This window comes from Corythoichthys intestinalis, chromosome 14 (genome assembly GCF_030265065.1).
Source record: "Corythoichthys intestinalis isolate RoL2023-P3 chromosome 14, ASM3026506v1, whole genome shotgun sequence".
Taxonomy (NCBI): domain Eukaryota; kingdom Metazoa; phylum Chordata; class Actinopteri; order Syngnathiformes; family Syngnathidae; genus Corythoichthys; species Corythoichthys intestinalis.
In genome coordinates, this window is record NC_080408.1 from 13,922,662 (window position 1) to 13,936,415 (window position 13,754).

At 41.9% G+C, this 13,754-nt stretch overlaps 1 protein-coding gene across 1 annotated transcript; it reads left to right on the plus strand.

Moving 5' to 3' along the window:
- Positions 1–1,315: 1,315 nt before the first annotated feature.
- On the plus strand, positions 1,316–9,963 carry LOC130929957 (retinal homeobox protein Rx2-like). The gene is made up of 3 exons (XM_057857595.1): positions 1,316–1,845; positions 3,105–3,355; positions 7,047–9,963. Exons 1-3 carry the CDS (start codon positions 1,548–1,550, stop codon positions 7,485–7,487), a joined length of 990 nt encoding a protein of 329 aa, XP_057713578.1. The 5' UTR covers positions 1,316–1,547; the 3' UTR covers positions 7,488–9,963.
- Positions 9,964–13,754: the final 3,791 nt, after the last annotated feature.

A 13,754-nucleotide genomic window follows, 5' to 3' on the forward strand; every position in this document is an offset into this window, starting at 1 on the left:
ACTTTCAGTTGCAAAATTAGTGGTGTGTTCCCCACCTCCACAACATCGAAGTCTTTATACATTACTTACAGTGGCTGTTGCAGGCCGAAAAAAACTTCTTATATCCCTCCTCTTCGGCGGAGTCGGAGGAGGCTGCATGTTGTCGACGTGGATCTGTTGAGCCTGTGTGAGTGTGCGTGTCTGTCTGTGTTGTGGGGGTGGGGGGCCAGCCATCAGTCAATCAAACATGCGTTTGAGGGGGAAAAAATGGACCGGCACATTCAGCAAATGAATGGGATAAATGTAATTCCGAACATAATGAAAATAATTCACTTAATAATGGTAGGGTCTATTCTATCCTTACAACATATGGGAAGACAATATAAATGACCTGTATAACTGAACTTATGCAATGCAAATTAAGTTGCTTAAAAGTTGATGGGGACAATTTGAGCATGCTGAAAAGTTGGTTATGTCCCTAACGTCCCTATGCAAACCTACGCCCTTGATATCGGTATTGGTTTGATATCAGATTTTTGGAGTTGGACAATATCGGGATATCGGTTAAAAAGTCAACTCTACTAGGAATTTATTCATGTCTCTTTTCAGTGGCTTTTTCCTCAAATTTTAATGAAAGAAAGTTTAACTTGACCCGCAAGCTTGTAATATTTGTTTATTTGATGGCGAAAATTTCAAAAAGCTTTACGTTTCTGGAGTTTTCTAAAGGCTAGGCAAATATAACTCTTTTTTTTTAACTTAAATCTAAACTGATTCAGTTCGAACCACAACTTGACAGGAGAGTCATTAAATTCTTAACATTTCTTTGTTGACACAATCCCGAATGAAAATGGTCCGGGGTGACAGAAGGATGTTCATCTTGCTTATTGTAGCCCAAAAAATTTAAAAGGGAAATGATTCAGGGGAGTTTCCAGTGGGTAAGCATTCAAGTTAAAAGTCCATCTCTTGTGTCTCTGGAGTTTGTAATGAAGGGATTAGTGCACAACTCTCACTTAGCGGGCTTTATCTGGCACACAATGGCTTTTTTGAAAGAAAGTTTTGTCAAGGCTTCATTAGCGACGGCCTCCAACTGGGCCTTGAATGCTGCGCACATTTGGAGCAATTACTTGGGCAGAAAACAACTGTCAGTCATTCTTAAAGGGGAAGGATCCCAATTAATACACCTCTTCATCCCGCCTCCATTTGTCTTCCTTTTTGTGGTCCATTGTGCTTCTTTTTTTCTTAAATAGAGTTTGTTATGTGGAGGAAGACGGGACGCTGTCGTCACATTTGCTCACTTGTGGAGGAGGCGGGGGTGGAGGGATTTGGAGGACTTAACGTGGAGCAACAAGTGCCACTTGAGACTGGTCAGTGTCAGTAGCCTACTTAGATGCTACAGGCACAACATGAGTAGTCTGTGACCAGAAGCACCTTTTTTATTGGGATTCAATGGTTGCTTCTCCTCGAGAGACAAACATGTCCATCTGTCGGGCTTCGGCGGGACAAACCGCAAAGTGATCTGAGCAACAGCACTTCAGTCTGTCCTGTTTCCACTACCAAAAGAGGCTCGAATGCATTTGTCAATGGATACCTTGGCAATGGTGGAAGATGGTTGCCTAGACAACTATGACATGGCAAAAGGCGCCGCCGGGTCCAGCTCCGGGGGCAGGGTACACAGCATCGATGTCATCCTGGGCTTCGCTAAGGAACAGGACACTTTGCTTCACCATCACGCCGTCCACGAACACGACGAGGAAGACAGCGAGCACCGGCAGAAAGCCACGCGGGAAAACTCGCAACTTGACAAGCACGATCCCTATGGGCATCTTTCGGAATTGGGTGACAACTCCCAACATCCGTCCTATCACGGTCAGTGGTAAAAATGTCATATCATGTGAAGCTATGCACTTCTGTTCGAGAGAGGAACTTTATCGCGCCAAGATATGAGGTTCGAACTTTTGCCAAAACGGCACAACTAGCGTTCAGAAAAATATGACAGTTGTTAATTCTGTAAAATAATTAATTAAAACCACTTTTTAGGAAATTATCATACACATTTATGACTTTTTAAATTGTTTGCATAATGTTAATTAAGCTAACAGTGAACACGTACACGCTAGGGTCAAGATATTCAAAAAGAGTTTTCAAGGTATAAATATTATAATTTGTATAATATTGATTTGGGAAAAAAAATATTTTAAAAAATAATACATGAAATGATAGCGACCTAATTTTTTCAAATTATTAACATTATTTGTAATGTATATCGCATCGTCGCAGAGATGGAAAACTTATGAACCCTTTGACGCTGTTGCCTAAAGTTTTTTTCTGGCAGAATTGCAGTAGTGTAGTACAGATATATTTGTACAATTATTAATTGATTTAAAAATACATAAACATTTTAAATTTATACAATATATCCTAAGACGTGACTAATTGTTTTTAAGTATTTTTTTTTTTTCTTTTCTGGAAGATCATTATTATTAAAATTTGTAAACCCATTGACTCTGTTGGCAATCGTTCCATGTTGGATTACAAGGGTAAAGAAAAAATGTAACTGAAAGTAGATATTTAAAAATTACTATATTTTCTGATTGGCTGTGATAAGTCACATGGATCTACTAGTGTATCCAATTATTTTGAGGTCTAATGGGTTAAGAAAATATGTTCCCAGAAAAGTCGTACACAAATATTTTCATCAATTGAAGTATTGTACATCTCAAATACTCAAAATCATCTTTAATGATACAATACATGGGTATCATCATACCGTTCCTGATCTTTTAGTTACTTGGTTTAGCTATTATGACATTATGCCATTATCGAAAGCAAATACCTGTCTTTAAACATCTTTGGTAGTTTTTGGTAGACACAATGCGAACTGTATGGAAGGATTACAGTGGGACTTAACTGGTAGGCAGCATCTGTTCTTGTAGGATTACTTCAAGGAAGGAATTCAGTGAAAGATGTCATGTCACTTAGGGCTCTCAAAGACCCCCCGCGGTAAGGAACCACCGCCAAGGGAATCAGCCAGATTTCACTACTCTCTGAGCCAGGTTGCTTGAACCAGAAATCTGTTTTTGGAAGCAGTCAATTACTCAAAACAATGATCTCCTCTTGCCTTTTAGCATCAGACCTCTTCTCCACCGACAAGTGCAATGGGGAGATGAGCAGCATGCAAAAGGAACTGGAAGAGGATTCCCCGAAGGGCATTACGGAGGAAGAGCACGGCAAGAAGAAGCACCGCAGGAATCGGACCACATTCACCACCTATCAGCTGCATGAGTTGGAGCGCGCCTTCGAGAAGTCACACTACCCTGATGTATACAGCCGTGAGGAGCTGGCTATGAAGGTCAACTTGCCTGAAGTCCGGGTGCAGGTAAAGCCAGAATTTATTCGGAAGACAGTTTTCCCTTTCCCAGAAATATTTGGATACAGGATCTTAACCCAGAGAAGCTAGAGGAGTTTGTTGTCTAATGTAAGAGTTGTGACAAAAATCTAACTTGCCTCTCTCTCTCAGGTGTCCTACTTTTAGTCCATTACCATGCTGTAACCTGCATCCCTTTGGCCCATAGCCAAGTCCTTACAGATAAAATCCTTTGCGCTTACAAAGCAGTTGTAGTTCGGTGGCCTGCTCAAGGGCACTTTGACAATGCTTGGATATTGACTTGCCTCTTTGGCAAACGGTCCCAGGTTCATATTGTTGTCTAAAAGTAGCAGATTAAGGTACAGTACCTTCCTCAAGGGTTCCAGGGCAGTATCTCGGATTTTCTCTGGCGAGTAGTTCCAAGTTCCACATTTCAGGTCAAAACAGATTAAACCCATTAACCTTTGGTCCCAAGCCAGGACTAGATCAGATCAAAGTCCCATTGTTTAGCCAGGGTAGGCCTTATACTTGCAGGCATCTGATGTCAAGTCAGACTAACTGTACATCAAAGTAGTGGTGGGTTCAGGGCCTGGCTCATGGTAACTTTGGCAGTCCCTTACCTCCCCTGTTCCATTCTTCAGCCAAAAGCAGGTATGGAACATAAAACCCACACTTGTAAGCCAAGTCCTGAAAGATTAACTTATTGCTCCCAACAACAATTAGTGGATAAGTGACTTGTTCATGGATACCTCCACAGTACTTACAGTGGGGCAAATAACTATTTAGTCAACCACCAATTGTGCAAGTTCTCCTACTTGAAAAGATTAGAGAGGCCTGTAATTGTCAACATGGGTAAACCTCAACCATGAGAGACAGAATGTGGGGGAAAAAAAACAGAAAATCACATTGTTTGATTTTTAAAGAATTTATTTCCAAATTAGAGTGGAAAATAAGTATTTGATCACCTACAAACAAGCAAGAATTCTGGCTGTCAAAGAGGTCTAACTTCTTCTAACAAGGTTTAATGAGGGTCCACTCGTTACCTGTATGAATGGCACCTGTTTTAACTCATTATCGGTATAAAAGACACCTGTCCACAACCTCAGTAAGTCACACTCCAAACTCCACTATGGTCAAGACCAAAGAGCTGTCGAAGGACACCAGAGACAAAATTGTAGACTTGCACCAGGCTGGGAAGACTGAATCTGCAATAGGTAAAATGCTTGGTGTAAAGAAATCAACTGTGGGAGCAATTATTAGAAAATGGAAGACATGCAAGACCACTGATAATCTCCTTCGATCTGGGGCTCCATGCAAGATCTCACCCCGTGGCGTCAAAATGATAACAAGAACGGTGAGCAAAAATCCCAGAACCACACGGGGGGACCTAGTGAATGACCTACAGAGAGCTGGGACCACAGTAACAAAGGCTACTATCACTAACACAATGTGCCGCCAGGGACTCAAATCCTGCACTGCCAGACGTGTCCCCCTGCTGAAGCCAGTACATGTCCAGGCCCGTCTGCGGTTCGCTAGAGAGCATTTGGATGATCCAGAAGAGGACTGGGAGAATGTGTTATGGTCAGATGACACCAAAATAGAACTTTTTGGTAGAAACACAGGTTCTTGTGTTTGGAGGAAAAAGAATACTGAATTGCATCCGAAGAACACCATACCCACTGTGAAGCATGAGGGTGGAAATATCATGCTTTGGGGCTGTTTTTCTGCAAAGGGACCAGGACGACTGATCCGTGTAAAGGAAAGAATGAATGGGGCCATGTATTGAGAGATTTTAAGTGAAAATCTCCTTCCATCAGCAATGGCATTGAAGGTGAGACGTGGCTGGGTCTTTCAGCATGACAATGATCCCAAACACACAGCCAGGGCAACAAAGGAGGGGCTTCGTAAGAAGCATTTCAAAGTCCTGGAGTGGCCTAGCCAGTCTCCAGATCTCAGCCCCATAGAAAATCTGTGGAGGGAGTTGAAAGTCCGTGTTCCCCAACGACAGCCCCAAAACATCACTGCTCTAGAGGAAATCTGCATGGAGGAAAGGGCCAAAATACCAGCAAAGGTGTGTGAAAAGCTTGTGAAGAGTAACAGAAAACGTTTGGCCTCCGTTATTGCCAACAAAGGGTACATAACAAAGTATTGAGATGAACTTTTGGTATTGACCAAATACTTATTTTCCACCATGATTTGCAAATAAATTCTTTAAAAATCAAACAATGTGATTTTCTGGGGTTTTTTCCCACATTCTGTCTCATGGTTGAGGTTTACCCATGTTGACAATTAGAGGCCTCTCTAATATTTTCAAGTGGGAGAACTTGCACAATTAGTTGTTGACTAAATACTTTATTTGCCCACTGTAAATGTCTTTGTTTGGTGACCAGTCTCAAGTAAAATATTCTAAGGAACAGTAGACTCAGACACACTGCCCCAGAGTATATGTGAGTTTGGTGCCCTGTGCAATCGATCTCAAAATGGTGGACCCTTTAGTCTCAAACCACATGCTTAGAGCTATTTCGCACCTGAGCAGTTGAGGATTCAACATCATGATCAGGCTTGTACCTGAAGGCCAGCAGCCTAGTTACCAGAAACCAGCCCTATGTCTTAGTTTCAAGGGGGCCTTAAATCTGCAACCCTTTTACTCCAAAGCAACCACTGCGCCACAGATGGTCAATGGTCAAAACTAAGGATCTGTTCTTGTGGTAAATTTGCAGATTCAGTTCTTGTCTCAGTGCCGCTTGAGGGATCGGAATTAACCAGTCTAATGAAATAAAGCCAAGTTCTAGGGCCTTAAACTAGCGACCTTCAGTCCAGGCAGACTAGAAAAAGTGTGGATGGCATCAAGAATTTGATTTAGTTCCGATTCTCCACATCAACAAAAAGCACTGCTCTATTTTTAGGCTGATGCTTCAGCATACTGTGGCCAGCACCCGCTGACTGCCATCCTTTGTCCACTTCGCCGCAAGCCCAAACATAAATGACAGTTTGGCTAAGTGGTCTTGATGAAGGCTGCTGTATGATGAACGAGTCATGGTTGGGGAAAATAAATACAGTTCATTTACAAAAACTGTTGCTTAAGGTAACTTAAGAGAAATAGTGACTCTTAGTTTGCACCAATTCTTCGTCTTTGGATTTCATCTGCAGATCACCTTTCAGTAGCAGTGAAAATAGAGATCAAAATAGTGTATCCTTTATAGTTTGGGTCAAGTGCCTTGCTCAAAGAGTTGTGGACTGTAAAATATAAAACATAACAGGTTTCAGTCTTTAGCTGGTTTTATATCTGTAATGTTTCTTAGTAATGTAACGATCTAGTCTAAAGCCACACTATGCAAACTATGCTACCTCAGGCATGACAGTTCAGTGTCTCGTGCAAAGTAGAGTCAGGAAGTAGTCTTAACATTAAAAATGTTGTCCGTAGTGGAGCTTCAGCTTTAGTGGCATTCGATCTTCCAAAGCCATATAGAGGTGAGGCTGACTTGTGCACTGATAAGGTTTGGGTTCAATGCTTTGCCCAAAGGGATGAGGACATGAAACCATTTTCCCATAAGTTAGCCCATAGTAAATCTTAGTTCGACTTTTCAGACTGTAAAGGGTTGGATTTAGATGTCATCTAAGGCCCAGGCTATGCCAAATGTGAAGAGTATTAACTACAGTATTCTTGGGTCTGATTATTAAACTATGTCTACTGTATGTCCAGGTCTGGTTCCAGAACAGGCGGGCCAAATGGCGACGACAGGAGAAAATGGACTCCACCAACATGAAGCTGCATGACTCCCCCATGCTTTCCTTTAACCGGCCCCCAATGGCGACCAGCATGGGGCCAGTGGCTAACCCAATGCCCCTGGATCCCTGGCTCACCTCGCCGATCTCCAGCACTCCGCCCATGCATGCCATCCCAGGATTCATGGGCTCACCACAGGGCCTGCAGCCAGCCTATCCGACCCACAGCTTCCTCGGCGGACCGCCTGGCCTGGTGCAGGGTATGCAGCCCATTGGCGGGCCGCCACCCTACCAGTGCCCACCCAGCTTCAATGACAAATATCCTATAGAGGACGACAGGAGCTCCAGTATCGCAGCACTCAGGATGAAGGCCAAAGAGCACATTCAGTCCATGGATAAAACCTGGCAACACATGTGATCCTCCTTTTTTGTGTTTGTTGGGGGGGGGGGAGTTGGGCAGCTCCAGTGAATGTTTACAAACTATGGAGACTACACATAAACTTGCACTCTTTTCAAGGACCTTTAGGTTTTTAGACTGTGGAAAGTATATGTCTAAGCCTAGTAGTCCCAGGGTAATATATCGATTCAAAAGAAGGCCCTAGTGTTATAAAAGCTCCAAGAACCTTTAGGGTGGCACGGTGAACACTGGTTCGCACAGCCTTCTTACAGTTCAGAGGTCACGGGTCCAAAGCATGGCTCCGGTGTGAAGCGTACATGTTCTCTCTGTGCCTGCGAGGGTTTTCTCCAGCTACTGTTGTTTCGTCTCACATTACAAAAACCTGCAGGGTAACTTAATTGAAGACTCCAAAATGTCCGTACGTATGAATGTTGCGTGTGAATTTTGGTTTTTATATGTAACTGGTTGCCATCCAGTTCAGGGTATACGTTGCCTCTTGCCGAAGGTCAACTAGGATTCGCTCCATGTTACACAGTGTTCTAATGAGGGTAAGGGGACAGAAAATGGATGGATGGATGGATGGATGGGTGGAACGAACAACCTTTAGAGTAGCGCTTACAGCTTTGAACATACTAATCCTTCTAAAAAAATAGCGTATTGTTATAAAGTTAATTGCTTTCTGTAATGTACTGATAAACATTAGACTTTCATATATTTTAGGTTCATTACACACAACCGAAGTAGTCAAGTAGTCAAGAAAAAACAAAAATGCAGATCTAAAAAAATTAGCATATTTCATCCGACCAATACACAAAAGTGTTTTTTTAATACAAAAAATGGCAGCCTTCAAGTAATTATATCAGCTATGCACTCAATAATTGGTCGGGAATCCTTTTGCAGAAATGACTGCTTCAATGTGGCGTGGCATGGAGGCAATCAGCCTGTGGCAGTGCTGAGGTGTTATGGAGGCCCAGGATGCTTCGATAGCAGCCTTAAGCTCATCCACAGTGTTGGGTCTGTTGTCTTTCAACTTCCTCTTCACAATATCCTACAGATTCTCTATGGGGTTCAGGTCAGGAGAGTTGGCAGGCATATTGAGCACATTAATGCTATGGCCAGTAAACCATTTACCAGTGGTTTTGGCACTGTGAGCAGGTGCCAGGTCAGGCTGAAAAATGAAATCTTCATCTCCATAAAGCTTTTCAGCAGATGCAAGCATGAAGTGCTCCAAAATCTCCTGATAGCTAGCTGCATTGACCTTGCCCTTGATAAAACAGTAGACCAACACCAGCAGCTGACATGGCACCCCAGACCATCACTGACTGTGGGTACTTGACACTGGACTTCAGGCATTTTGGCATTTCCTTCTCCCCAGTCTTCCTCCAAACTCTGGCACCTTGATTTCCGAATGACATGCAAAATTTGCTTTCATCTGAAAAAAGTACTTTGGACCACTGAGCAACAGTCCAGTGCTGCTTCTCTGTAGCCCAGGTCAGGCGCTTCTGCCACTGTTTCAGGTTCAAAAGTGGCTTGACCTGGGGAACGCGGCACCTGTAGCCCATTTCCAGCACACCCCTGTGCACGGTGGCTCTGGATGTTTCTACTCCAGACTCTGTTGACTGTTTCTGCAGGTCCCCTAATGTCTGGTATCGGCCCTTCTCCACAAGCTTTCTCAGGGTGCGGTCACCTCTTCTGGTTGTGCAGCGTTTCCTGCCACACTTTTTCCTTCCTAAGACTTCCCAATGAGATGCCTTGTTACAGCAGTCTGGGAACAGCCGATTCGCTCTGAAATTTATTTCTGTGTCTTAGCCTCTTGCTTGAGGGTGTTAATGATGGCCTTCTGGACAGCAGTCAGGTCGGCAGTCTTGCCCATTATTGCGGTTTTGAGTAATGGACCAGGCTGGGAGTTTTTAAAAGCCTCAGGAATCTTTTGCAGGGGTTTTGAGTTCATTCTTTGATTCAGATGATTAGGTTAGTAGCTTCCTTAGAGTACCTTTTCATGATATGCTAATTTTTTGAGATAGGGATTTTTGGTTTGTCTTGACTTTTTTTTGCCAAAATCATCAATATTAAAACACTAAAAGGCTTGAACTACTTCAGTTGTGTGTAATGAATCTAAAATAAATGAAATAAAATAAAATAAACTATTTAACTTTATCACATTATGCAATTTTTTTTAGAAGGACTAGTACCTGATTGGAACCTTAACGTTTCATCAACTACAATTACCAGATGGAAACATGACTTGTCAATACTTTTTTTTTCTTAAAGCATTGATTAATTTGATATACCTATGTTTTTGTCATGTGCATTCAAATACACGCAAAAGCACGCACACACACATACATATACTGTACAATACATTATATATAAAAAGAATACATGTGTTGGTACATTGTGACTTTTTATCAATCTACCAGTCAAACTGAATACATCCAACAACGGTCACCTTTTTGTATTTAGGTTCAACATTTTTTTTTGTTTAAATAAAAATGGGTGTATTGACTGTAAACATGGAGGTCTTGACTGTCATTTTCAAATCTCTGTAGGCGTAAATCCACCTGGAACATTGTAAAGTCCAGGAATTTAGCTATATTCACTAAGAGCAATATGAAATTTTGTAACTGTCTCAAGAACAGTGAATTCGAGCAGGCAATTTAAAATTATTTTTCCTCTTGTACTGGCCCTATTGATGCCCTAGGCAAACAGATGTTTTTGGACCCGTTGAGAGGAATGCATGAGCAGGTAGGAGTGAGGGGGCAGCGTAGCTGAGAATCACTCGCGTTCGCCGTAAGACAATTGGTTGAGCTGAGGTTAGGGCGGGGGTGATAGCTAGGAATAGGACGATAACACTTAAACCCACGATACTATGAACCCCGATATGCCAGGGTCACGAAGCGATACATCACGATACGATATCAAAAAAATCTTAAAAATATATACGATGGAATTAACATATTTTTGTTTCAGTTGCACATATGAAAACACAAGGACTAACAATCATCTCACATTTTGTGGATTTCGGGCTGTGAAAGTATATTATCTAATTCTAGTGAGATACTGCTCCACCCTAAAAAAAAGTTTCAAACGAAACACTGCAGAAAAGCTATTATTTCTAAATAACAAATGGTCCCTATAGCAGTTGTTGCATTTTGTTCATATAGCAACACACGCACATTCATATCATTTTCTCAAACCAGCTATCTTAAAATAGCCATAGAATTCTCATCACTATTCCCTCCTTAGGCTTCAAGACCACTTTAGAGCGTATGACACACAGATGAACTACAATGAATTAATTGCTTCTCTTACTTCCCTTGGGGAAGACATACAAGCTCTGCTGCCACCTACCGTCAACACTATTGTTGTCGAAGATGCCTCATAGACTCCCAGCATGCATTAGGGCGCAACAACTAACGTCTGATTTATGCTTCTGCGTTCCATTGACAACGGAGTGACAGCGTAGACCCTATGTCGTCATTGAGCATTCGAAGTTCTGCATCAAGGGAAGGGGTTGCTCTGTAATTCGCTGCCAAGCCACTAGAGGGCTGTGGCTTTGTCTTTGTACGGTTTTGGGGGACTCCTGCCGAATTCCTTTAGTTTTTCTCCGGTCATAGAAAGCAATGACAACGGAGATGGAACACATGTATTTGGAGCTGCAGCGAATCATTATTAAATGACAAATGTTGTTAATATAAATGTTGAGAAGTAGGCGACAAAGAAGACGTTTGCGGAACTGTATGAAAATGCCGGCGTTGTTGTGCTAAACTGGAAACAAAGTTCTAAGCAGAGAGATCACAGTCCTTTGACGTTCACGACACAATGCGCATGTCAGGCTATGGCGTACGGCCCAAAGTGGTGTCTTCGTTAACGACGTAAGTTCGCTATCACTGCAACGCAGAAGCATAAATCTGCCTTAAAGCCATCCACGGATAAAAAGGCTTGTCGGTCTTAAAAGATAAACGTTATTATGAGCTAAAATTATTTTATATTGAAACCCCTCTTGATGTTTTCATTTTTATACAATTTGTAAAATTAGTTTAACTAGGTCGCCATTGTTGTTGACGTCGTAGGGCGGTGACGTCACATGGCTACGCTGCCGGGCTTCCAGAGTTTGACTTTAGCGACATAAACATGTCATCTGTTCAACCCTTTCAATTTGAACCCGAGAAGAAAATTGATGAGCATGACAGCACTGTCAATATTTCTTAAAACGAGTAGCAAAAGCAAAATGAACAGGAAAGACGGGATGAGACGAGAATAGGAAAAAGAACGGTGTTCTCCCAAAATGGGCTATACTGGTGAAACGTCCTACAAGAGGCGAATTTGACACCCAAAGTTCTACGGTGCGTTTTCAGCTTGTTTTGTTTTGATGCATACGGACAGAACATACTAAAGATCCCTTAAGAAAATACTTAAACGTAGTAATAACAAATAACGGTGGTTTTGATATGCTACATGACTAATGTGGTCAACAGATCAACAATCTGCTTTGAAGCTACCACAAGAAAACACAATGCTGAAAAGTATGAGAGGGAAACACATGCAGAAAGTATTTTGAGGCAATGAAAAGGTAATAAAAGACTCAATAAAAACACAAATAGTAAGTACTGGCCGCTTTTAACCGATGTGCATGTGTTGGACGTCTCGCCGCGTAGAAGGAATTGGAGTAACCCGGTAGTGTTCGTCAAGTGACAGTGACGATCTACGTCATCACCACGAGCCTCTATTGCGTGCATAAAACATGGCGCCCTCCGTAGGTCAAAACATGTACTAAATATTATAGATTTTTAAATTAATGGCAATATTTTATGTGTTTCTAATAAGATATTTTAGACGAAGAGAACAATTGTGGCTTATTAGAGCCTATAAGTCTTTAGGTTTGAATAACGTTCAAAGTTTATGTTTCGTGATAATTAGTTCTTCACTAAGGCTATGTTCATACTACAGGTTTTAATGCACAAATCCGATTTTTTCGTGTTTTTTCGACTCGAGTGAGACATTAACTTGACGGTCTGAACGTGACAAGTCGCATAGAACTGGACCATTTCAAATCCGATCTGGGTCACTTTCGTATGTGGTTCAAATCCGATCCGGGCCACATTTTTCCAGACTGTCGCGGCGGTCTGTACTGTCCAGTCTCTCAAATCGGAATTCATGCAGCAATTACGTCATCAAAAAGCGAGAGAGAGGCTACGGTAGCGGTGCAGCTGTGCGTTATTAGCGCCTAGCTTGCCTTGAACACGGCTTTTTAGGAAGGGTCGGACTTGACAACAGTCATAAAAAAAAAAAAAAATGGGTTGAGCATAATCCTGAGAATGATCAGTTTTCTGTCTGCTCCATATAAGCAATATTTCAACATGGCTTACACGGCCGAGAGTCGGGGCAAAGACAGTGCGTGCATGCTATCGATCCATATACTTTGAATGTATATATGTATATGCATATACTGAATATAAGCCTAGACGGGGATTATTTATGTCTGTGTTTTGTTTTGACCTTTGATTTAAAGATGTGCTATCACTTTTCACTGCTAGTGAAGTGCTACACAGAACAATCTTCGTGGGAATTTTTCCTCCCTCTCTCATGAGCGCCACTGAGCGACTGTTGGTTATTCATGTTAAGATATTTAAAGGTTGTATTGTTAAAAACATGTGGCAGAGCATTCGCGCCCATTGGCGCCCCCTAGGCAACCTGGCGCCCTAGACGACCCCCCAGGCTACCTATGCCAAAAACCGCCACTGCCACATGGTCTTCAAAAACTAGAGTAAATAGGTTTTAGGACAGTTAAGGCTAGTTTTACTAAGAAAATCTATTCTTACAACTTTAAAAAAAGGTTGATATTTTCACTTGAATTGGAAATTAAAGGTCATTTTGTCACCACAAATGGCCCAAAATTACCTCATTACCTGGCATTGGCTGCTACTGACGGCCATAGACGTTCAATCCGTTTGAAGTGGAAGGGATGGCAGCAAGTTCAAATGGATTGGACGTCTACTAGTGATAAACTCATTCCAATTCACAGCAGAAGCTTGTTTTTATGTTTATTTGTTGTTTTTAGAATATTCTAGAATGATTTCCTGACCAATGTATCGGTAATAGTTGTACCGCCATATTGTCAGATCATCGTTATCGTGAGCTTTGTATCGCAAACCGTATCGTATCGTGAGGTACCAAGAGGTTCCCACTCCAAACACTGTCAGTAGCTCGCTACCAAATGTGAACAACAAATTTGAGTTTTCGCCACTGTGTATTTGCGTATGTCATTAAAGTTTATGACTCACCATA

Coding starts and splice junctions, on each gene's coding strand:
- LOC130929957 (XM_057857595.1), top strand. CDS start 1,548: ATGCATTTGTCAATGGATACCTTGGCAATGGTGGAAGATGGTTGCCTA. Junction 1,846..3,104: donor CCAACATCCGTCCTATCACG/GTCAGTGGTAAA, acceptor CTTGCCTTTTAG/CATCAGACCTCTTCTCCACC. Junction 3,356..7,046: donor TGCCTGAAGTCCGGGTGCAG/GTAAAGCCAGAA, acceptor CTGTATGTCCAG/GTCTGGTTCCAGAACAGGCG.